General features: G+C 47.4%; 1 protein-coding gene across 2 annotated transcripts in view; it reads left to right on the plus strand.

The window, feature by feature from the left end:
- Window positions 1-20,453, plus strand: part of LOC143942405 (cholesterol 24-hydroxylase-like) — a 58,921-nt gene extending 38,468 nt beyond the window's left edge. For both annotated transcript variants that reach the window (XM_077463686.1, XM_077463685.1), the window contains 5 exons: window positions 2,915-2,999; window positions 6,522-6,632; window positions 16,380-16,468; window positions 16,584-16,650; window positions 20,222-20,453. In XM_077463686.1, coding sequence (XP_077319812.1) covers window positions 2,915-2,999; window positions 6,522-6,632; window positions 16,380-16,468; window positions 16,584-16,650; window positions 20,222-20,368 — 499 coding nt within the window. In that variant the 3' untranslated portion in view covers window positions 20,369-20,453. The remainder of the gene's footprint in view (window positions 1-2,914; window positions 3,000-6,521; window positions 6,633-16,379; window positions 16,469-16,583; window positions 16,651-20,221) is intronic.
- The last annotated feature ends 5,734 nt before the right edge of the window (window positions 20,454-26,187 follow it).

Here is a 26,187-nt window from a genome sequence, read left to right on the forward strand (position 1 = left end):
CTATGCGCAAATGGAGCGGTGGCTGCCTGCTGATGCTGAAACTTAGTTGCTTGTTGCTGAGAAAAGAGGGTAGGAACATAGTGCGCCCTAGGCAGCTGCCTAGTTTGCCTAGTGGTAACACTAGCCCTGAAGGGGGGATATATATCGCCTTGTATAAATACATAAGTGGTCCATATAGTGAACATTTGTTGTTGAGTTATTCACTTTAAGGTCATCAGAGGACACTCTTTACATATGGAGGAAAAGGGATTTAATTTCCAAAAAAGGAAAGGTTTCTTCACAGTAAGAGCTGTGAAAATGTGGAATAGACTCCCGCCAGAGGTGGTTCTGGCCAGCTCAGTAGATTGTGTTAGGAAAGGCCTGGATTCTTTCCTAGATGCACATAATATTAGTGGCGGCCCATGCATTGTAGCCGCATGGGCGCCACCCCCCCCCCAAACCTCTACATCCCTCCCTATTCATGTGTCTGACCCCTTTCAGCACGCCGGACACATGAAATACTATGGTGGGGATAGGCGGGGGGTGTATATTTTGAAGCACGTGATCAGAGACCTCAAAATAGGGTGGGCTCAGGGCGCAGAGCACTGCGTCCCGATCCCACTCTTTTGCGAGACATAGCAAATTAATTTTCACTATTTTCACATTAACGTTCCTCCCTGCCAATCAGGAGACAGGTCAGTGAGACCTGTCTCCTGATTGGCCAAAGCATTAGGCAATGCATTTGATGGGCACGGTGGCTGCAATTGATGGGCACAGTGGCTGTAATTGATTGGCACAGTGGCTGCAATTGATGGGCACAGTGGCTGCATTTGCTGGCATATTGCAATTGATTTTTTTTAAAAGAATTTTTCATTTTATTTGTGCCCCCCCCAAAAGTTTTGAGCACCAGCCGCCATTGATATAACTGGATACTAATATTTATACAAGCTGATCCAGGGAATATCCGATTTACTTTTTTTTCCCCCTGCTGGAGCAAATTATATTTTTTGTGCCATCCTCTGGATCAGTTGTGGGTAATGGATTGTGTATATATAGGATTGTATATGGAGCTGCTGAATGTTGTGGTTCGTCTGTCACCCTGCCCAGCCAGGCACACACTTTTCACTCACTCAGAGTCAAGAAAGCAGTCCTTGCACTTGTTTTCATGTTTTATTGAGGGGAATTAAACTTGAATAGGGATGGGGAACTTATGAGATGCCCAGGTGATTAAAGTCAAAGTTGGAACTACTATATACATCACAGTATATACACTCCTCTCTCCTCCTGCATATTGCTTCCTTTCTCTTTCCAGACTAGCTAGCACTGTAGGCCTGACACTGGCTCAGCCAGGTCCAAAGCAAAGGCCCTTTACAGGCAGGGACCGCGGGCCCCTATGGTGTTGCAAAAATAGAAAGTTCCAGTGCTAGTTGTCCCTGTGGCTACTGCTCCCAGCACCACCTCTTCAGGCACTGCCAGCCCTCCTGGCTGCAGCTGCCTTGCTCCACTGCCCGTGTCACCACCATCCTTCAGACTGGCTCTGCACCCATCTGTCAGGAACCATGAAACAGACAGAGACAGAAGTACAATCAAATCACACTTGTTTATTAATAAAAATAAAAAGGTAAATAGGAAAAAGCGTAGTCAAGCATAGCCAGAGTCCAGTAGCCAGATCGGTTAGTCAGCCAGTCCAAAGTTCATAAACCAGATCAAGTAATCAGCCAGTCCAGACGTCAGGGATCCAAGGAGAGCAACTGCAAGCAGGATAGAAGCCAGAAGGGATGTCAGCAAGCCAGTCTTGAAACAAACAGCAGGAGATGGTTCCTAATGATGTGACCAACGCGAAGGCAAATGAAAGAGTGAGATGTAAGGCTTTAAATAGGCAGGTCAGACGAGCATCATCCGGAACAGCTGGTAACTGTGGAAAGAGAAGAGAGCTGGCAATTAGCCGACAGCTGAGCGGCCAGTCCAGAGAAAGAAGGGCTAAGCCAGCCCTGACACCATCCCAGACTGCTGCATCCCAATCCTCTCAGTTTTGCCTCCCAATCCTCCCGATGGGGGTATCACTCCCCAGCCCTCCTGGCTGCCTCTGTGGAACTCCTGGAGACCTGCCTGGCAGTGTTCTCCCGCTGTCCTCTCTTGCTCCTCCTGTGCCTCCTGGCCAGGAATCCTCCGTGGATTGTAAGAGGGCCCCATCTGCACCTGAGCCCAGGCCCAAGGTCACCCCCCCAGACTGGGGAGCTCCCTCAGATGCCCCAACAGCCTAACACTCCATCTCAATCTTCCAGCGGATCAGCTCCTCCCCATCTGGGCTGATCCTGGGTATTTAAGGAAACCTTCCACCTGCTAATCCAGATTGGGATTGGTCAGGGCACCTTGGAACACTCCAGGTGGCTCAACCTCCCCTCCCACCTCCCTTTCCAGAAAGTATCAGAAGATTCTGGAAAGAGGTCCTGGTGACACCACCTGTGAGTCACCCAGCACTACTCTGAGCCACTCCCAACCCAGATCACAAAAAACACACGGCAGCCAAGCCTGAAAATGTACCTACTCTGGAAAAAAACCTACACTATTTTTCTAGCACACTAGAGGGTGCTACATGTATTGTTTCCCCTTTTATTGATTGAACTGGATGAACGTGTCTTTTTTTTCAACCAAACTAACTATGTAATTATGTTATTAAAGGTTAGTGGAGAAATGCGTCAGTACACTTGAGATCTATGTGTATATTAAAGCTTAAAAAGCAAACTAAAACAAAAAAGAAATGCTACTCTAAAAGGAATAAAATGAATTCTAAATTAATCCAGATCAAGCATTTGCAAAATGCACTTCTAGCTCAAATTTATACATTTAAGGTATATATTCTATTGCTGAAGTTATCTATTTTTTTATTAATTTTTTTGTAAAGAAAATTTATGTTAAAATGTATTTTACTCAGAATTCAGGCTGAAGTGGATGAGGTGATTGGTTCCAAAAGGGACATTCAATATGAAGACCTGAGCAAACTGAATTATCTTTCCCAGGTATGTAAGAACCTTTTCTATATGTAAGTAGTTTAATGTTTTGCTGCAATATAGGTTCCAACGTTATATACGGCTGGAATACATTATTATTATACTGTAAGGCTGGGTTCAACACTGGTACTCTGTGCGATATTGCATGTGTTTTGCACCGCACTGCAGTGCAAATCATAAGCGATGTCTGTGCAATGCGAATTCAGCCATACAGATTGTATGGTCGAATTTGCATCACATTTGGACCTTTTTTGGTCCGCACCAGAATCGGGTCACATGGATGTTCACAGTCATGCGATCTGATTAATGTCCGAACTGACAGTTTGCACTGCGAAATGCGAACCGGTCTGGGGATGTCATTAACTTTGTATTGGCACTCCTAGCAGTTCACATATGGCAGGGTGAACTACCTTCGAGTCGGGTGCGATGCGGGAACCCGTCCTGGATTCACACGGGTTCTCGCATCGCACCAGTGCGAACCAAGTCACAGTTCACTTTTTTTTGGGACAATTGTAGTCTCCCTGAACTGCTTACCATTCCAGATACGGACCCATGGGTCACCCGGGCATACTATACCTTCACCAGGTAATGGATAACACAGGGGTTAAATCATTCCAGGCGCTCAAGATGGCCTTTAACTTGCCCAATACAATGTTTTTTCGTTTCCTCCAGCTCCGCCATGCACTGCAGACCCAATTTGGGGGGGCTGTGCCTGATCTCCAACCCATACAGCTGGTGGATGTGCTGACTGGGGAGGACCCAAAAAAGTTGACATCTATCTGCTACCAGGCTCTTAGCTTGGCCGCGGCCGTGGAATCTTCCAAAAGGTTGAGGGGGAGATGGGAGAGGAGATGGGTTTCTCCCAGGCTGGCTTATAGACTTGACAACTTGTATATACTCCATCGTTCATATCTAACCCCGGCCCGTATCGCCAGATAAAACCCACAATGGGACCCTAGGTGCCCAAGATGCAAGGATCAGAATAGCTCCTTCTATCATTTGCTCTGGTCCTGTCCGACAGCCCAATCATACTGGGAGCAACTGGTCAAATTCCTCCATGATGACATGCGCTCCCCATTAATATTATGCCCCAAGCAGTGTTTATTAGGCATCCTTCCTGATGGTGAACAGAATAAATCCCTCCACATATTTATGCAGGAAACGTTCACAGCCCGACTATTGATAGCCAGGAAGTGGATGCGTACTAATTCACCAACATTGCGGGAGTGGGTTGTCACAGTCAACCAATCTCCACCTTACAAATTAGTTATTTATAAACACAGGGGTTGCCCAAAAAATATCACCAAAATTTGGGACCGCTGGCTGGAAATGCCATCAACGGCAATGGGCACGGAAGATGATTGACCCAGCTTAATAATATTGGAGGGGGGACCTCTAGTGCAATGCAGATATATGGTTTTGGCAGCGTCACTCTCTTGTGGCCTGAACATGTTTGCCCATAGCAATCCTGGGTGGACGCCTGGAAGACATACTAGAGGATTGATGTAATGTGATGTAATACGCTTAATATATGCAGACACACCAAATAATGTACTTGAAGTTATCATTGCCCATCATACTATACATGATGTATCCTCTGACCCTATGTATGTAACATGTACACGCATTGCTCTGTTTTCTTTGTTCTTTCTTTTGTTGTACTCCCATTTTCCAGAAATAAAAGTTTCTCTTGTATTAAAAAAAATAAACACAGCACTCCTGCTCAGGCCTGAGGCTCAGCACCTCTGTGCTTGCAGCTTCGTGCTGCACTGGCTCCGTCCTGACTCCTAGGTCAGACCTCCTGTCCACCGGGCGGAGTTCTCTCCAAGAATGAGCGCTGACCTCTTTTCCTGGGATGATTATGAAGCCAGCGCACATGTGTGCAATTAGCAAGCCTACCAAAATCAGGCATGCATTGCTCATATGTGACACGGGGTTGCATCGCCACAACTTATTCTATTCTTTAATAAAATGTTTGAACAAGGAAAATTATAAATGTGCATGTATTACATTTTTTGCATTCAGGCCTGCAGTGCATTGTACAAAGCTCCCAACTGTCCCTGAATTTGAAAAAAGTCCCTCTGTCCTTTTTTCCTCCTCATTTATCCCTCATTTTGGACTGATCCATATAGTTGTATATAAAATGCACTATTTATCTCTCAAAAAATGTTACACAGTGCTAAACCTTTCATCCAGTTTCTCAGTTGCTGCATTTGTACAATTCAAAAGCCAGTATAAAGGAATAGTAGTGGTTAAAAAAAGCACTTGTGGGTTTAACTTATCCTTTTTTTTGTATAATTCTCCTTTAAGGGGGCATGACAGAGGGTGTGGCCTATGCCTGCATACTTTTGCCAATAGGTGTCCCTCATTCTCATCTCAAAAACCCAGGAGGTATGCATTGTATCAGTGTCTTACATGTGCAATGCACAGGCTTTTTTACCCCCCAGCCCCAGGTTCACACAGAAGTATTTATCTTCAGCGGTCGTATATGGGACTTGTAGTATTTTTATTCACCCATCCCTCTGTGGGTGAAGCCTTGCACTATCATGCTAAACCCAAAACACAGCAACTACCAAGAGCAGGAATCATCCTGGAATTTGAGTAAGGGGGGGCGGTTTGGGTTTTGGGGGCTGGTTTGTGCGACCGTGCTTCATGTTACTTGCACCCTAAATATGAGTGTAACATGACATGTATCTAAAAAATGGACAATGGTTTTTAGATACATATGAAAATTATAATTCAAATAATTTTATCCGTGTGTGCTAGTGCAACCCTCTCTTCAATTTTTATTAAAGTGATCTGTTCCCCAGGGACAAGTACATGTAGTACTTTGTCCCATCTTCTTATATGCTGTGTAAAGCTAGCTGTGAAATCAGATGGGGCGTCCCTTCTCCCTCCATGGTTGTCTGACAACACAGCTAGCAAGAAGATGGTTGCTTCAATAGATGGCACTTTTCTTCTCTGTCTCCAAGCACTTGCCTTGGGTAAGCTCCTCATGAGTTATTGGAGGCAGAAAAAAGTGCCATCTTTTAAAGCTACCTTGCTACCTGTGTAATTGGATGGCCATGGAGGGAGAAGGAACGCCCTGTGCAACCCTCATCTCTCCATGGCCATCTTACAACACAGCTAGCAAGGAGGCTTCAATAGATGGCACTTTTCTCGGACTCCAAGCACTTGCCCTAGATAAGTTCCTGATGAGTTCTTGGAGACGGAGAAAAGTGCCATCTTTTAAAGCCGTTGTCTCCTTGCTAGCTGCATAGTCAGATTGGGCGTCCTCCCTCCTTCCACAGCTGTCCGACCACACAGCTAGTAGGGAGGTGGCTACTTTAAAAGCTGGCACTTTTCTCTGCCTTCAAGAAAAGTGGCACCTATCGAATCAGCTGTCTCCTTGCTAGCTGTGTTGTCGGTTTGCCATGGACAGATGTCCTTGTGTCGAATGTGTCAAATACTCGTTGCACGCTGTGGTTCCTCCTTTTCAGTGCCCTACTTTGTACAATAAACACTTCATGGTATTTACACTCCATTTTTCAGGTCCTGAAAGAGACTTTGCGTTTATACCCCACGGCACCCGGCACCTCCCGCATCCTGGAAAAGGAAATAGTCATTGAAGGGATTCCTGTTCCTGCAAACGCCACTTTAGTGGTAAGTGAAATGCTTGAGAAAAATAGCGCACAGAGCAATCAATCAGATTACAGATTTCATTATTCTAGTACAGGTTGGAAAACAGAATCTGCCCCTGATTGGATGATGGAAGTTGCACAGACACTCTTGTTTTTTTTTTTGTTTTGTTTGTTTTTTTGTTTTTTTCCTTTTAAATAAATTGATTGCAATAGCTATGTACAATGTCCATGCTAGATGCATTTCATGGGTTACTCTATAACTTGTCCACTGTAGATGGGGCAGAGTAGCTCATTCTATGTTTTTTAATTGTTTGCTCCTTTAGAAACAGTTTTCTTTCTGAGTTGTTTCTTTATGGAGTCATAAACCCATACTAAACATCTCCCATACTCATTCCCAGTACATGAAACTTGACTCTGTTGGAGCTGCAGTTTGAAAAGGTTGTTGATAAGGTTTGTGGTAATAATCCATTCTGCATCTTTCTGCCATTTTTTGAAAAAAAGAACGTTTATTGAGCATACAAAATACATAGGATAACAGTAACACATATGGGGTGCAACATACACCAAATATACGGATAAAAAACAGCTGCTAACAATACCACAGGCTGAAAAACACAAGGAGGGGGGGGTTCTTTGTTTACAGGTTGCACATTACATAAAAAGCAAGGGACAATACAGTGTGTTCAGATATGGGGGGAAAAGAGGAACTCAGAGGTTGGGAGTCATATGCCGAGCCATAGTACATTCTACTCAAAGTAATTCGCAGAGAGGAGCAGGAAACCATTATTATGAGGGCGGGAAGCCCACCTACAACCACGGAGACAGCTAGACTCGCCGGGCCGAACCCGGGTAGGTGTAAGGAGGCGTACAGACCACAAACTACACTAGTCGGTACATGTATCTGAATCCCCCATCCATTTATCCCACAGCTTGGCAAACTTGCTCGGGCAGCCTCTATGCATATACAGCAGTTTTTTATAGGGGAGAGTGGCATTGACAGCCGCCTTCCATTGTCGGGCGGTGGGGGGCGCAGAGCGCAACCAGGTGCGGGCTATCTGCAGTCTGGCTAGGTATAGGGTCTCCTGTAGGAAAACAGTCGGGATCCTTGCCTCCTCGGATACGGGGAGAATCCCCAGCAAACATTGGCGGGGGCATAGCGTCAGAGGGGAGCCCATTTGGTCGTGAAGGAAGTCAACAATTTGCTTCCAGTAAACCTGCAACTCAGGACAGGACCAAAGGAGATGGTAGAACGTGGCCTGGGGATCACCACATTTAGGACATGCTGGATCATAGCCAGGTCTAAACTTGGACAGCCGCCCAGGGGTCAGGTATGACCTATGTAGCATGTAGAGGTGTGTAAGTCTGTCAGAAAGTTTCGGGGAGACCAGCTTAGGGGTGTCAAGTGCAGTTTCCCAGTCCGCGTCCTCGATAACCCCCACGTCGGCCTCCCATCTAGCCCTAAGTCGGTAGGCGCGGGCGGTCGCCCCAGGCGTGAGCAGGTTGGTGTAAAAAAAAGAAATCAGTTTCTTAGGGTCATCACCTAGCACGGCTGTTGCTATCGGAGGTGTTTCAAGCCTGGGGATATGGGAGCCAAACTGAGAGCTAAGGGCATGGCGGAGTTGAAGATACCTAAAAAACATTCTATTAGGGAGGTTGAAGTCAGTTTTGAGGGCCTGGAAGGGTCTGACAGAGCCATTGGTAATAACCTGGGACAGAAAGATAACGCCCCCGGCCAGCCACACAGAGCGGTCGGGGATCGTAGAGAGTTCGGGAAGTAGGGGATTGTCCCAAAGGGGGGTGTGGGAGTGAAACCTAGGGGCCCCAGTAATGGACGTGGCCTGCTGCCAAATCAAACAGTGGTGGGACAACATGTCTCTCATCGGGACGGAAGGTCCCCCGGAGCCACGCATAAGGAGACGGAGTGGGTGTACGACCAGAGTGTGGTGCGGGGAGCATACCAGTGAGGCATAGCGATCTTTGTCAATCTGATTGAAATAGTAGAAATGGGACAGTTGAGCGGCCAGATAATAATAGTACAGGTCTGGTAGGGCGGTGCCGCCCAGGTGGGTAGGGCATTTCAGAACACTCCATGAGAGCTTGTGTCGAGACGAGCCCCAAACAAACGTGTTTAAGATGGCCTCCAAGGATTTGAAGGTTCTGAGAGGGATGCGCAGGGGAGCATGCCAAAACACATAGAGCAGCTTGGGGAGGAGAATCATTTTGACCAAATTTACACGGCCCATCACCCCAAGGGGGAGACGGGACCAAGTCTGGGTTTTTTGCTTGAGCAGGGTGAATAAGGGTTCCACATTTAAAAGGGTGTAGTCAGTCAGCAATCGTGAACATTGCACTCCCAAATATTTCACCTGACTTGCCCTGACCAAGGGCATTGCCGCCTGATCAGCGGACGGGGCACCCAAGTCTAAAGGGAGGATCTGGGACTTGGACCAGTTAATACGTAGTCCAGAGTATTCCCCAAACTGCTCTATCAGTCGCAGGGCTGCTTGCAGAGAGGGACCCGAGTCTTCGAGGTATAATAACATATCGTCAGCGTATAAGCTGAGGGTTTCCGTCAAAAGGCCCGAACGCAGGCCCTTAATCTGCGGGTGAGCACGAATGGCAATGGCCAGCGGCTCAACCGCGAGGGCATACAGGAGGGGGGATAACGGGCAACCCTGGCGAGTACCCCTAGACAGAGGGAAAGGATCCGAGATCCTGCCATTAACCTGGATCCGGGCAGTGGGAGCGCTATATAAAAGCTGAATCCACTTAATGAAGTTAGGGCCAAAGCCAAAGTTAGTCAGGCATTCCCATAGATAACTCCATTCAACGGAGTCAAACGCCTTCGCGGCATCTAGACTCACGACTACCCGGGAGCCGATGTTATCGTGAGTGGCCTGCAGATTCATAAAGAGTCTGCGGAGATTGAAGGCAGTATTTTTGTTAGGCATGAACCCCGTTTGATCTGGATGTATAAGGCTGAGGACTACTTTATTGAGTCGCAGGGCCAGAATTTTAGCCAGGATTTTTACATCCAGCTGCAGGAGGGAAATCGGGCGGTACGACTCTGGGTAGTAGGGGTCCTTACCGGGCTTGGGTATGAGGACAACAAGGGCCTCTCCCATGGAGGCGGGAAGGGACATTGTATCAAACATATGGGTGTATAACGTGTGCAGTTCTGGGATTAGCGTGTCTTGAAAATGAGAATAAAATTCCAGGGGCAGCCCGTCCGAGCCAGGCGCCTTGGAGGATGGGAGGGAGGCAAGTGCCTCGGCAATACAGTCAGGGGAGATGGGGGCTTCCAGGAGGGATCTCTGCTCTGGGCTGATAGAGGGGAAATCTATGGAGTGAAGAAATTGGGTGAGGTCAGCGTGCGTGTGTCTGGTTGTGGAGGTATATAGAGTGGAGTAGAACATTCTAAACTCACGTAGAATCAGGTCAGGGTCGGAGATCAGGTCGTCGGCGGCGCCACGGAGCTGAACCACCACCGGAGGGCTATGGTCAAGCCGGGCCATATAAGCTAGCAGTTTGCCCGCCCGCTCGCCGTGTTCAAACACACGCTGTTTACTAAAGAAAAGGCCCTGCTTCGCTTTCTCATAATGAAGGTGATCAGTCAGTCGGGACTGGAGGCGGAGCTGGGTGGCATGTTCCAGGGAAGGATCCGTCACAAACAGTTGCTCAAGGGATTGTAGGCGCTCCTCAGCCTGTGTCAGTGCCTGTCTAGAATTAGCCTTGTACCTGTTAATACGAGTGATCAGGAGCAGCCTAGCATGAAGCTTAAATGATTCCCATATTGACCCAGGGGACGCAGATCCCGCGTTTGAACGGAGAAAAAAAACTAGTTCCCTCTGTAGGTCCTCCAGATCTGGGATAACCGTAAGCCAGAAGGGGTTCAGTCTCCACACACGGGGGGGGACAGTCACAGGCAGTCTCAGCGTCAACCAGTATGGGGAGTGGTCCGACAGCACCCTGGCGTCGAAGCCGACCTCCAATAATTCGGGAAGCAGGGAGGGAGAGAGCAGGGCCATGTCTATACGAGACATAGCTCGGCGGGCGGGAGTGAAGCAAGAAAAGGCCTGTGCTGTTGGATGCTTATGTCTCCAGGAGTCTGTCATGGCCAGTTCAGCTGCAAATCTACCGAACCTAGTGGTATGAGGGGGGGAAGACGTGCGGTCAGGTGCGCCAAGTCGGTCGAGGCCGGGGTTGATGGTCATGTTGAAATCACCTATCCAGATTACCAGGACTGTAGGGAATTTGGTCATAAAATTGAGACCTTCGTGCAGGGCCTGAAACTGGAAGGGCGGTGGTATGTAAAACGCCATAATAAGCATCGTCAGGCCGCTCACAGTGGCATGTAAAAATAGAAATCTACCGTGAGGGTCTGAGCATAGGTCATGTAACTGGAACTGCACAGTTTTAGCAATTAAAATGGCTACACCTCGGGAATGGGAAGTGTGAGGGGCGCTGTACATCCAGCCGACCCAAGGTTTTCTAAGCGCCCTTTGGGACTGGCCTGTAAGGTGAGTCTCGACGAGGATCGAGATGTCCACTTTCAGGCGTTTAAGGTGAGTAAGGACGGCTAATCTCTTGGGTTTAGCGCCAAGGCCCCTGACATTCCAGGTTGCAAATTTAAGCGCAGCCATGGAACATGTCGGCACAGATTAGACTAGTGTAGGCCCCCGGCCCAGGAAGTTCGGGCATGCAGGGCGCCTGGGCAACCCCTGGATCCTCCCTGGCTGGCAGCAACAAATACAAGAACACATTTGCAATAAAATTACAGCTGTAAATAACACAATATAAAACACATACAACCAGTAAAACAGTCATAACAATGCCTACTCTGGACCAGCGGGGCAAAACAAAAAAACTGTCACTCGCCGCAGCCGCGGTAGTGACTGCTGGCCAGGGAAACAACACAAACATGGGCGCAATTATAACAAACTGCAGAGCAGACAGTGCAGCGAGTTGCAGTGGGTGTACTTTCCAGAGCAAGAGTCAGCAGGTCGTCTGAGAGACCAAGTAAAAGCATAGCGCGTGGGGCAGACAGGGGAAAAAAAAGGGGGGGGGGAATAAAAAAGGGGGGGGGGAACCCAGGCATGTGGAAAAATGGGCCAAATAGGGGAGACAAGGAGTTCAAGCAGTACATGGTTACCTCCGTGTGCATCAGTAGAAATAGGGAGGGAAGGGAGAGAGGGGAGAGTGAAAAAATGGAGCGAGACAGGGGCAAGAGTAGCACGTCCCAGAGCATGACCCCCCTCACGATCTGCGCCATCACACCGGTGTTCACCATAGAGAAAACAATGAAGGGTGCACGGGAGACTGGCAAAGGAGGGGAAGCAGGAACTGTAAGTCCAGGGCACAAAAAAAGTTCAGCGGCGGTCACCGCAGAGAGCAATCAGCACAGCGTTCTCCCATGCAGGGGGTGATAGCAGCAAAAATGGAGGCAGTCCATAGGGTCAAAGGAGAAAGACGAGGGGGGGTATAGCAGAGGGAACAGGAGAGGGCAGGGATCACTCACGGTAGCCAAGGTGGATAGGTAGGCACTATTCAGGGGCTGTAGTGGTCAGCTTTCAAGCAGGGCCTTGCACCGCATCCCGTTCCAACCATGACGAGGCCGCAGCAGGATCTTCAAAAAAATAGGTCTTGCCCTCGTGGGTCACCCGGAGTCGAGCTGGAAACAACATTGCATATGGCAAATGGCGAACTCGCAGCTGGCGCTTGACCTCCGTAAATTGTGCTCGTTTTCGTTGGACCTCCGCCGAGAAATCTGGGAACACTGCCACCGTAACATTGTCAACCGGGATGTTTCCACGTTCGCGGGTGAGGCGAAGCACCGTATCCCGGTCTCTGTAGTTAAGTAGCTTGGCAATGAAAGTCTGCGGGGGTGCGCCGGCTGGAGGCGGACGAGCCGCCAGACGATGCGCTCGTTCGATCACGAACGTGGAGGAGAAGGATTCCCTGCCGAAGGTTTTAACGAGGAGGTTTTCCAGGTAGGTGGGAGGGTCGGAGCCCTCCGATCGTTCCGGGAGACCCACGAAACGAAGATTGCAACGTCGAAGTCTATTTTCCATGTCGTCCTGCTTGTGAAGGACGACACTAAGTTGGTGCTGCAAACGTTCGACCGAATGTTGTAGAGGAGGGATGTCCGTCTCCACGTGTTCCACTCTTCGTTCGGCCTCGGACACCCTGTCCCTCAGCTTCTGCAGGTCATGCCGAATATGGGAGATGTCCATCTTAACCTCCTCTATCTTGGTAGTGAGGGCGGTTTGGCAGGAGGAGACGGCCTCAAGGATCTTGGCGGTGTCGTTTGCAGGAGACTCCTCCGCGGTAGATGCGGGGCCGGCGCCATCTTGCTCCGTCGCGCCCTGGCCCTCGTGGCGGAACTTAGCCAGCTTGGCGGCCGCCTGGGAGGGTCTTTTAGTCGGCGACATGAGGCACAAAGTGAGCACAAGGTTCCCGGGCGTCTGTACAGTAAATAGCTAAGAAAAATCCCCAAAGGATAAGGTAAAAGGATAAGGTCTCAGACGGAGCTCTCACTCAGCACGTCCTACACCATGAAGCTCCAGGCCACGCCCCATCTTTCTGCCATTTAAAGAAGAAAGCTTACTTGGATTATTATTATTTCCTGCTCCCCAGGACTTCGTTTGTTTTGTCCCATCTTCCTAGCTGCTGTCTACAGCTAGCTGTCATGACCTGGATCCCCTGCTGGTGGCACTGTAGTTCAGAGGAGAAGGTTGTAGTTCCAATGTACACCAGCGGGTGTTTCCCAGCAGCCAGCAGATCCCACTAAGCAGTCTCCACCTGATGCTGGCTGCTGGGAGGGTATTTAGGGTATATAGTTCAGTCTCTACTATTTTCCAGGCTTTATTTTATTGCCTGATAGACAAGTTATGCTTGCTGACTGCTCCTTCCCTGTATCTCTACCATGTACCCTGCTGACTTGTACTTGCTTCTAGACATGTGCAATTCATTTAGTTCCAAATCAGTTTTTTTTTCAACAAATTCGTTAATTCAGAAATATCCTTCAGAAATACGAAAACCTTAAAATCGGAAATAATAGCTATAAAATTATAGGTATTGAAATTTCCTTTCAAATGTGGCTGTTAGTGAATGTAATGAATTTATCCAAAGTTACAAATTGTCCAAAATAACGAATGTCGTATCTAAAGGAATGTAATGTAACGCATTAATAATAATAATAATAATAATAATAATAATAATAATAATAATAAACAATAATAATAATTAAACATTTTTAATATTATTTATTATTAATTTGTTCCATTCCATTTGTTTAGATGCAGCATTCATTATTTCAGATAATTCGTAACTTCCGATAAGTTCATATTCGTTAGATACACTAACAGGCAAATTTAAAAGGAAATTCCAATACCTATAACTTAATAGTTATTTTGAATTTTTCGGATTTTCACATTTACAAATTTTCGAATTGCGATCATAACGAATGACCCAATAAATGAAAAAAACAAACAAAACGAAGGAAACCTTAAACAAAAATAAACAAATTTTTTCTGCAGTGCTCATGTCTACCTGCTTCTCTTCTTCCTGGTTCCCCTTCCTGACTGTTTCTTGCACCTCTAGATTACCCTGTTAATTCCATTTTGTATATAATGTATATACCGTATTTATCGGCTTATAGCACACACTTTTTTACCCTGAAAACAGATATTAAACCATGCCTGCGTGTTATACGCCAATATTTTTATTTTTTTTTACCAATGGGGTGGTGGGGATCGGGTGGTCCGCCCCGGGGTGCCACCCACTGGGTGGGTGTCAGGCCAGCCGCCTCACTTCTCCTGGCCCTGGGACAGCACTGCCAGCATACTTTAAACTTCAGAAAACATTACTGCCAGCCCTTTGTCAAATACCACTACTCCTGTGTCACAGAGCAGTCACATGACCGGCCAGGTCCACGTCGTTGATGGAGGTATTTAGAAGCTTTGATTTACAATGAGTGACACAGGAGGAGCGGTGTATGAGAAGGGGCTGGCAGTGATGTTTTCTCAACTTTAGAGTATTCTGGCAATGCTGTCCCAGGTGGCTGAGGGTCTCATGGGAGTGGAGGGGGGGGGGCTTTATAATGAAAGGGGTCTGTGTAATATGCAGGGGTCTGTGTGTTATGCAGGGGGGCTGTGTATTATGCAGGGGTCTGTGTGTTATGCAGGGGTCTGTGTGTTATGCAGGGGGCTGTGCCGGGGGTCTGTGTGTTATGCAGGGGTCTGTGTGTTGTACAGGGGGTGTGTGTGTTATGCAGGGGGCTGTGTATTATGCAGGGGTCTGTGTGTTGTGCAGGAGGTCTGTGTGTTATGCAGGGGGCTGTGTATTATACAGGGGTCTGTGTGTTATGCAGGGGTCTGTGTGTTGTGCAGGGGGTCTGTGTGTTATGCAGGGGTCTGTGTGTTATGCAGGGGTCTGTGTGTTATGCAGGGGGGCTGTGTATTATGCAGGGGTCTGTGTGTTATGCAGGGGTCTGTGTGTTATGCAGGGGGGCTGTGTATTATGCAGGGGTCTGTGTGTTATACAGGGGGGCTGTGTGTTATGCAGGGGTGTGTGTGTTGTGCAGGGGGGCTGTATATTATGCAGGGGTCTGTGTGTTATGCAGGGGCCTGTGTGTTATGTAGGGGCCTGTGTGTTATGCAGGGGGCTGTGTGTTGTGCAGGGGGTCTGTGTGTTGAGCAGGGGGTCTGTGTGTTGAGCAGGGGGTCTGTGTGTTGTGCAGGGGGTCTGTGTGTTGTGCAGGGGGTCTGTGTGTGTTGTGCAGGGGGTCTGTGTGTGTTGTGCAGGGGGTCTGTGTGTGTTGTGCAGGGGGTCTGTGTGTTGTGCAGGGGGTCTGTGTGTTGTGCAGGGGGTCTGTGTATGGTGCAGGGGGTCTGTGTATTATGCAGAGGGCTGTGTACCATGCAGGGAGCTGTGGAAAGTTTTTTCCTGAAACTTCCCTCTTTAAAGTTAAGGTGCTTGTTATACGCCAATAAATAAATAAATACAGTTAGTCTGCTAGTTAGGCTTCCCATTAGTTAGGTTGCTTGTTCTGTATTTTCTCATTTGGTTGCCTGTGTTTTGTTTCACTGTTAATAATGAAGTTTAAATCATATAAAGTCTGGCCTCAGTTTCCTAAGTGTAGCTATGCAAGTCTGGCCATCCCTGCTGCTGTCATACCTGAAATTAGCTGTGAGATCAGACAAGGCACCCCTCCTCCCTCCATGGCCGTCCGACAATGCAGCTAACAGGGAGACAACTGCTTGTCTGAGACAAGGGCTTGGAAACTGAGAAAAAATGGCATCTGTGAAAGCAGCTGTCTTCTTGTTAGCTGCCTTGTTGGATGGCCATGAAGGGAAGAGGGGCACTTTCTCTGACCTCACATTAAACAGGTCATAGGAAGATGAGACAAGGTATTTATATGTACTTTGTCCTGACACGTTAACAAAATTTAAAGTGAGGCTTTTTGTTTAAGTATTTAGCGTGCACGCTCCTGATGTAAGCCTGATTTAAAATTTCAGTTAGTATGCAAGGAAGGAATGATGGTATTTATTATAAAGAATGAATTTGGGTTGTTGCAATGCAGTGTTCACATGCATGACATTTTACGTTTCGAGAAAATATCAGCTTACATGTGCAAATTTTGCTGACTATACCCATCTTTCCTACTTTTCCTTGGCTGTGCTTTGCTGCCATGCATTTCCACTGTCTAAGAATGGTTCTTGAAAGCCAACATCACCATTATTTATTTATTTATTGTATTATTTTTTAGTTTAACTTCTATGCCTATGGGAGGACGGAGCAATTCTTTAACGATCCACTGAAGTTTGACCCGGAAAGATTTGGTCCGGAATCCAAGAGGTAGGAGTGTTACCTGTCACATGATATGTGTGCTTTAAATGGTAACAAGAGTTTTCTTGCTATACTTTGAAATGTGTTGGAGATACCAGATGATAACGTTCTTCATTCTGTCTAGGCCATACTTCACATACTTTCCGTTTTCTCTGGGGCCTCGATCCTGCATTGGACAAGTGTTTTCTCAGGTAAGAGCAGGCCAAGCTTAAAGTGGATGTTTAAAGGGGTTGTAAACCCTCGCGGTTTTTCACCTCAATTCCAGTTTCCTATACTCAGTGGTGTATTTTGATTTTGTGCTGCCCTAGGCAGGACTAAAAATCCCCCCCCCCCCCATCTAAATTTGTCCATTACCTTCCTGTCTGTTGGCATCCACCACCATCTGATCCAATCCTGTCCGCCAAAAACAGACGGGTGGGGGCACCTTTTCCCCATCTGTCTGGCGGATCGGAAGGCAGTCTGATGGAAACGGACCACCTGTCCTCATAGATGAGAGCGGGCTGTCTCTATGTCCACTCTGCATAGCGGACCGTGTCCATCTCCGCTCTGCATAGCAGACAGATCCCCCTGAGCAGGCGGGTCCACTTTACAGAGCCCATCCATGTAAAAAGGCTCCTGCTATGTTTTTTGTACAGGTAAAATTTTATTTTTTATTATTTCTTTCATATTTAGATTTTTCTTTGTTATGGGGCTGTGGGGAAGCACCAGGGGTCTAAACAGAGATGGCTGGTATGTTTTTTTTTGGGGGGGGAAAACAACCCCCCCCCCGAGTGGCACCCACCCCCCGCTGTTTGCCAGTCGGTCCGACACTTACCCAATCGGGGCGGGTGACAGGCGCCGTGGTGCAGCAGCTCTGCGTCCTCTTCTCCATGGCAGCTTCCAGCTCCTCCCCTCCTCCTCCTAGGCGTCCAATAGGATCTCCATTCCTTTCAACCGATTGCGTGACTGGTGTCAAAACCCGCTTCCCAATTGGCCCGGAGGAGGATCAGTGTTACAACAGTGAATATTAATTTGCTGTTGTAACACACCTGGGTGGGATCGGAGCACACTCTGTGCGACCAGAGACCACCCTATATTGAAGCCTATTAGAGCCTCTGGCTGTAATCGGTGCTTCAAAAAAACAGAGCCTCCCCACATTGGAATATTAATGCGCCGGTGTCCTGAAAGGGGTCAGATGCATGGATGGGGGGGGGCATCGATGGACAGGGGGGGGCAGCGCCCATGCTCCCTTAATGGACAGGCGCCCCTGCCTCTAAACGCTCTTTTCTGAATTCTGAAGACAGTCTCTTTCTCTGTAGCCTGAGCTGCACTGGATGGATCGTACTGAAGGGGGAGCCCAGCAATCAGGGAAGTGGGGGGGCACTCAGGTTTGTGAAGGGCGGGGGATCAGTGCAGTAAGTTGAGGTGGCAGGGGGAGGAAGTCTGGAGGTACCCCAGACCACAACCCCCCCCCCCCCCCCCCTTGGAAAATGGCGCCCAAAGCAAACACCTTGTTTACCTTGAGGTAGATACCCCCCCCCCCAAAAAAAAAAAACATGCCGGTCATTTAAAACATTTCCATTTTGGTTGCATACCTTATATTAGACCCTTTAATGTCATCACTGGATTTCTGTGCCTCTCTTTGCAATGCAGGCAGATCATCGCTGGTGGGAGGGCTCTGCAGGGTGGTTCCTGAAAATATCACAGCACTTGTCCCTTCGTAATCCTTTCAAGAACCCTCGGCCCTTATGCAAGCAGTGGGCTGGCTCTTTCATGCAAATATCAAAATGCCTACATAGGTGGAGGTTTAGGCTTTCCTCGACAGGCTGTATTTCAATGCACGCCACCCTAAGCAACACCCCCATGTGATGCTGAGCCTCTATGATTGTAAGAACTGAAATCCAATGAATGAGAGGGATGGGTCAGAGATGGTCAGGCTGGGGAGGAAAGAGCTAGATGATGTTGTTATATTTAATGAGGCGGGCTGTATTTGAATAGTTGCAGGTTTCAATGCACACTGTAAGTAGCTTCAACTTACCCGGTGAGCCCCTGTGTCACCCAGCATCTTCCTTTCCACCCAAAGCTGTCAAGAACACACCCACAAGGCAGAGATTCTGGGGTGTCAGTAATGCCAGTGTATTGTGGTATGGCCAGCTTAAAGTGGAGTTCCACCCCCCAAAAAATTGTCATTAATGTGCTTGAAAAAAAAAATTGGGAATTTTTTTTTTTTGTTACTTACCTTTATAATGCCTGTTGCGTAGTCTGCCTCCTTCGCCGCCTGGGCTCCTGACGTCACTTCCTTTGGCGCAGGAAGGGAGATCGCCTCTCTCCCCTCCCTCTGTCAATCATCTGGGACACGTGACAGGTCCCAGATGATTGTGCGGCCAGTCACGGCGGCGCGCAAGCGCAGTGGGTGTCTGGCTGTTTTGACTGTGCCCACAGTTATAATGCCGGCGCCGCCGAGCGGAGGGGGAGACGAGCTGCAGTATTTGTAGCTGCTGACTTTTATTTTTTTTATGGGGAACTCCGCTTTAAAGCGGAACTGCAGCCTGCTCACATCATTTGAAATAAAAACATCTTTGCCATTCTGAAGCTTCCCTTCAACCACTTTGCATGTTATTTTATACTGTATATACTATGATTCTGTTCTTGTATACTTGTGATTCTGTACCTCCCAGCTTTGCAGCTCTCATTGGCCCTCCTATGACTCATCCCCCCCCTCCCTTCCTGGCAATCTCTCTCTCTCTCTCTCTCTCTCTCTCTCTCTCTCGAGAGAGAGAGAGAGAGAGAGAGAGAGAGAGAGAGAGAGAGAGAGAGAGAGAGAGAGAGAGAGAGCTGTGCATGATGTCATAGTCCCAGGTTTGTTACCAGACAAGAAACGGGAAGTGGTCTATATAAGATATTTGCTGGGAGAAAAAAAATGTTTTACAATCCAAAGTTAAAACAACAAGGCAGAGGATTTAATAGATGGAAAGTTGAAAAAATGACTGAAGGTCCCCTTTAAAGACCACCCCCCATTAAAAATGTGTCCCATCCCCCCTAGTGGCCCCCGCTGGCTACATGTTACTCTCATTATTGGACCAGTCATGTGATGCTACAAGTTCCTCTTCATCTGAGTGCAGTCTGCCTGGTATGACTAAGATAGGTAGCATTAAACCTGGAAGACTGAGGGCATCAAGTGGCCAATGAGAGGTACTGCAGGGAACCACAATAGGTATCAGTAAACCTGGAAGACTGAGGGCATCAAGTGGTCAATGAGAAGTACTGTAGGGAGCCACAGTAGGTATCAGTAAACCTGGAAGACTGAGGGCATCAAGTGGTCAATGAGAAGTACTGCAGGGAGCCACGTAAGTATCAGTAAACCTAGAAGACTCATGTGGCCAAAATTTATACTAGAGGGAGCAACTCCGGATCTAAGCTGTGTATTGCAGCCAGTACTCCTTTTTGTTTTATACACTGCCCAAAAAGAAATAAAAATGTAAGCTGGAGCTGAACTTTAAGGTTGGGCTTGGCGAATCCACTAGAGCTGTGTGTGGGAAAATTCCTCTGTATACTGGACTGTGAGAAGCTGACTATGGGATATAAAGAAGTCAAAGACATTCACTTCACGTGTCATTCCATTACAATATAAACTACGTTAATTTGCCTTGAAAGAGAATCTGGGCTAAGTGATAGGTTCTCCTAATAGGTCACCCCACCCACTGACGCTCCCTCTCCTGTGCTGCTCTGCTCCACTCATCTGCAGGAGCCCTGGGTCTAACCCCTGTCTTTGTTGTATCACAGATGGAAGCCAAAGTGGTCTTGTCAAAACTACTCCAGAGGTTTGAATTTGAGTTGGTGGAGAGACAGAGCTTCGACATAGTAGACACCGCGACTCTTCGCCCCAAAGATGGCGTCATCTGTAGGCTACGTCCACGAACACATAAATAATTTAAACTTTTATTCAGTTATTGTGTCATTACTAACATTCATAGATGTGTTTTTATAAATGCAGAAATATAGATGTTTTAGAGAACCCTTTCCTGCTTTTTGAAGCATTTTTTAAACCTTGGTACAACGAGTTTCTTCTTCTGCAAAGCTAATGTATGGTAGTGAAGGTGCCCTCAGTATCCAGAGAGGTGTGAGACAATCTGTATGCCAGTGCAGGGAAGGAGGGAGAACCCATAGTCCTGTTTATAATCTGTTTTCCGGCATCTGCATGTGTCAACACTGTGGCAATATTACAAAAATCACAAAACAATAAGAGATCTATTTTTAAAACATTCGCTGCACGAATGTCAGAAGCATTTGTTCCCCCCCGAATGTAATGTCCCGTAATTTTTGGAAGAGATTAATGCCTGTATCTTCAGCGTCCTCTAGTGGCCAAAATACAGAATAGTTTTCTCACTGAGGTGTTTCAGAGAGCTGTACTGCATTCTGGCCACTGGATGGAGCTGGAGATACGGGCATTCATCTCTTAAACAAATTATGGAACATTTCGTTCTGCCTGCACAAATGCTTCTGACATTCGTGCAACAAATGTTTTATAAATAAAGTGATATTAAGGTGGTTGTAAATCCTTACGTATACCCATTGAAGTGACTGGCCTTGGTTGATGCACAGAGATGAAGCAAATGCTCCTACTTAAGTTGTACCTGTTTATCTGCAGTCTTCTCTCCTCTACAGCCATGCCACGTCCAGGATTTATGAAGCTTGTCTGAGCTGTTAGAAAAAAGGGGGCAGAGAACAGAATTTAAACTCTGCAGAGTTCAATGAGGAGATCTCTGATTGCTGATTGGAGGGAAGAGACACATCCCACTTCACACAGCACTCTGGAACAGAGCTGAGGTTATCACTCTGCTGGATCTCTCTCGCCTGGCATCCTTTTTCTCTTGGTGTCGGGAATACATGTGAGAAGTGACTTATGGTGATAGTAGAGGAAGAAAGCAGCAGAAAGAAATGACACTGAGGCCGGGTTCACACTTCTACGACAAACGCCTCGACATTGGGACCTCATGTTGTATGACGTGTGAAAATCAATGTTTCCCTATGGGAGCCGTCTTAACTGGTCTGACACAAGTCGGTCCGACTTTGAAAATGCTCCCTGCACTACTTTGGTCCGACTTTGATCCTACTTCAGCCCATTGAATATCACTGAAGTTGGATCACCGTCTTGACTGATCCGACTTTGGCATGGCAACTCCATGGCTAATTTTTTTTTTTTTAAACTGGTATGGGGTCCCCCCCCGAGCATACCAGGCCCTTTGGTATGGATTTTAAGGGGAACCCCCACGCCAAAAAAAACAGCATTGGGGTCCCCTCAAAATCCATACCAGACCCTTATCCGAGCACATAGCCCGGCAGATCAGAAAAGAGGGTGGGGGTGAGCGAACGCCACCCCTCCCCTCCTGAACCGTACCAGGCTGCATGTCCTCAACATGGGGGGGGGGGTGAATGCTTTGGGGCAGGGGGGCCCTGTACCCCCCCCCCCCCCCACCCCAGAAGCACCTTGTCCCCATGTTGATGAGGACAATGGCCTTTTCCCGACAACCCTGGCTGTTGGTTTTCGGAGTCTGCGGGCGGGGGGATTATCAGTATCTGGAAGCCCCCTTTAACAAGGGGACCCCCAGATCCCAGCCCCCCCACCCTATGTGAATGAATATGGGGTATTGTACCCCATACAATACCTCATTGTACCCCTACCCATTCACCAAAAAAAGACCGAGAGATGGGAGAAGAACCGTCAGAGGCAGAAGATGTCAGTGGAGGAGGCAGAAGAGCCAGAGAGGGGAAAAGAAATCGGAAGAGACAACGGAGCTGCCTTAATAAATTACTCTAAAAATTTGTGTAATGTGTTTTGTGTTTTATTCTTGACTGCCCAAAAGCACCTACCCCCTTTCCTGACCTGCCGGCCTTTGTGCTTGGATAAGGGTCTGGTATGGATTTTGGGGGGACCCCATCGCGTTTTTTTCGGCGCTAGGGTTCCCCTGAAAATCCATACCAGGCTGAAGCGCCTGGTATGCTCTTGGAGGGGGGGGACCCATGCCGTTTTATTTTTTTTTTACATTGTGCATGGAGTTCCCCCTAAAGATTTATACCAGACACAGTGCCTGGTATTGTCGGGGATTAAAGTTGGGCGCATGTCAGACTTCAAGTCGCGGGGCAAAGTCGGATCCAAAGTGGTATGACTGTTGTACATGTGTGAACCCGGCCTGAGTGAATTAAGACAAGTACACACTATAGAGGGATATGTTTTTTTCATATTTCATGTCTGAGGTTTACAACCACTTTAGGTTTTTATTAAACCCTCAAAATCAAAGTATATATTTCACATGTTTCTAAATATTGCTGTTGGGTTTTTCTATGCTTCCTTTCTTTTCAGCAAAATCTTCCATCCAAATTGATGACTACTGTACTTCCTCCTATAGGGTGACTACACTGCCATTTGGGGTCTCCCTGGTCACCCTAATGTGCATGCTCTCGTCCCCGCTCACACATGAGCAGCACAACAGACCTTGCTGTAAGGTTTCTTTCTCATGGGTGGCAGCCCCTGCAGCTTGTGCTTTAAAGTACAATTTGTACCAAACATACAGTTGTGCTTTTACCTACTTTAGCTGCAACATATAGCTGTGTACACATAGTTACAATAATAATAACAATAATAATACATTTTATTTATAGTGCCCTTTTCATCAAAAGATCTCAAAGTGCTACAGGTTAAAAAGGAAAAAGAAAATTTATCAATTTATACAATGAAACAAACATCTAAAAGGAACAAAAAGCTTTGCTAAAACAAAATGTCTTAAGACCCTTTTTAAAACAGTCAGTAGATTGAGGAGCCCTCAGGGTGTCAGGTAGGGTATTCCACAGGCACGGGGCAGCTGCACAAAAGGCCCCATCTCCCATTGTCCTGAGTCTCATTCTGGGTATATGAAGAAGGTTTGAGTGAATGGAGTGAACGGGGCGTGTTGTATTTTGTGAATTGAGAAGTTCTTTAAAGCGGGATTCCACCCTAAAGTGGAACCTCCGCTGATCGGAACCCCCCCCCCCCCCCCTCCGGTGTCACAATTGACACCTTTCAGGGGGGAGGGGGGTGGAGATACCTGTCAAAGACAGGTATTTTCACCCACTTCCGGGCATAGACTCCCACGGGAGTCTACGCCATTTCCTGCCCTGCCGCGCTGTCTGCTGGGACACACACGGGTCCCAGTGACAGCGCGGAGATTTCCGATTGCGCGGCGCGGCTCGCGCATGCGCAGTAGGGAACCGGGAAGTGAAGCCGATTCGCTTTACTTCCTGATTCCCTCACCTCGAATGGCGGCGGCAGCAGCCGAGGCCCGAGCGGTCGATCGGCCTCGACTGCCGGCATCGCTGGAACCCGGGACAGGTGAGTGTCCATTTATTAAAAGTCAGCAGCTGTAGTATTTATAGCTGCTGGCTTTTAATAATTTTTTTTTGAGCGGAATCCCTCTTTAAGGTAGGGAGGAGCATGTCAATGGATACACTGGTGTGTGAGGAGGGAAACCTTGTACTCAATCCTGGTGGAGACAGGAAGCCAGTGGATTGGGTGAAGAATGGGGGTAATGTGCTCATGTTTCCGCACTCTCATCAGGATCCTTGCTGTAGAGTATTGGATGTTGCCTCTGCAGACTCTTTCTAGGAATCCCAATGAGAAGTACATTACAGTAGTCCAGTCTGGAGGATACAAAAAGCATGAACCAGCTTTTCAGCATCTGAGAGGGAGAGAATGGGACGGAGTTTAGAGATGTTACGGAGGTGGTAGAAAGAAGTATTGCATAGGTGATTTATATGGGCGTCGAAAGTAAGTTGGGAGTCGATTTTTACACCAAGATTTGTGACTATTGATGAAAAAGAGATGTTAGAACCAGAAAAGGTGATGCTGGTTATGGATGATGATTTGGTCTGGTAAGGAGGAGTGCCAATCAAGATTTTGGAACTGTTTAGTTGAAGAAAGTTGTGCTCCATCCATACCTTTATCTCCTCCAGACAGGTAGTGAGTTAGTTAGTTACATAGTTAGTCTGGTTGACAAAAGACCCAAGTCAATCCAGTTCAACCAATAAAAAAAGGGGGGGTGTCATACAATCCCCTACCCACAGTTAATCCAGAAGAAGGCAAAAAAAAAAACAGCAAAGCAGGATCCAATCTGCTCCAGTAGGGCAAAAAATTCCTTCCTGATCCCCCGAGAGGCAATCAGATTTTCCCTGGTTCAACTTTACCTATAAATGTCAGTATCCAGTTATATTATGTACATTTAGGAAAGTATCCAGGCCTTTTTTAAAGCAATATACTGAGCTGGCCAGAACCACCCCTGGAGGGAGTCTATTTCACATTTTCACAGCTCTAAGCCCTTGTACACACGGTCGGTCACATTCCGACGGAAAATATCCGATCGGACCGTGTTGTCGGATAATCCGACAGTGTGTGGGCTCCATCAGACTGTTTCCGTCAGAATATCCGACGGACAAAGTTTGAGAGCTTGGCTATAAAATTTTCCGACAACATGACCCGATCGGACAAGGTCTGATCGTTTGTAGAGAATTGCCGATCGGACAAAGTGCCACGCATGCTCAGATCAAATTACGAGACCAAAGCTATTGGCTACTAGCCTGAACGTATTCCCGTCCTAACGAATGAACGTCATCACGTTCTGAATGATTGGATTTTCCGACAACTTTGTCCTACCGTGTGTATGCAACACCAGTTTCGGCCAAAATCCGTCTGAAAAAATCTGACGGATTTTGTTGTCGGAATGTCCGGCCGTGTGTACAAGGGCTTACTGGGGTGAAAACCTTTCTATATTTGGAGATGAAATCTACTTTCCTCCAGACGTAAAGAGTGCCCCCTTGTTCTCTGTGATGACTTTTAGTGAATAACGCAACACCAAGTTCACTATATGGACCACTTATGTATCTGTACATGTTGATCATATCCCCATTGTCCCTGATTTTGAGTGACGGTCACTGATTTGGAGTATTGTCCCTATTTCTCCCTCATTTGTCCCTCATTTGGTCTGATCTTTAACCCCTTGCCGCCGAGCGTATGCAGATGTACGTACTTGGCTCCCGGGGGTTATACCGGGATGATGCCCTCACCTGCAGGCATCATCCCAGTACTGTTTTTTACAGCAGGCGATTGGCTATCCAGCCATAACAACCGAAGCGGCTAAAAGTCGCTCAGCTGTTATGCCGGAGGAGCGGGAGGGGACGTCCCCCCCTCCCGCCGCTGTTACCGATGCTCCCGCTCATTCGGGAGCACCGATTCACGATCTGATGCCTCCGGCTGCTGGGGATAGTAAACATGACGTCACTTCCCATTTACTCGGCTGCCAATGGCGCCGGTTTAAAAAAAATATACAGTATTCAGAATCGCCGTTTTCGGCGATCTGAATACTTTGAAGTGTAAAGGAGGGATCGGGGGTCTAAAAGACCCCCGATCCCTCCATAAAGAGTACCTGTCACCACCTATTACTGTCACAAGGGATGTTTACATTCCTTGTGACAGCAATAAAAGTAATCAAATTTTTATAAAATTTTTTAAAAACAATTTATTCATTTTAAAATAAATAATAAAAAATTTTTTTTAAAGCGCCCGCTGTCCCCGCAAGCTCGCGAAGCAAAGAAAACGCATATGGAAGTCGCGCCCACATATGTAAGCAGTGTTCAAATCACACATGTGAGGTATCGCTGCGATCGTCAGAGCAAGAGCAATAATTCTTGCACTAGACCTCCTCTGTAACGCTAGCCTGGTA

Source organism: Lithobates pipiens, unplaced genomic scaffold (assembly GCF_037356315.1).
Source record: "Lithobates pipiens isolate NorthernLeopardFrog02 unplaced genomic scaffold, aLitPip1_a1.2 Scaffold_30, whole genome shotgun sequence".
Lineage (NCBI taxonomy): Eukaryota > Metazoa > Chordata > Amphibia > Anura > Ranidae > Lithobates > Lithobates pipiens.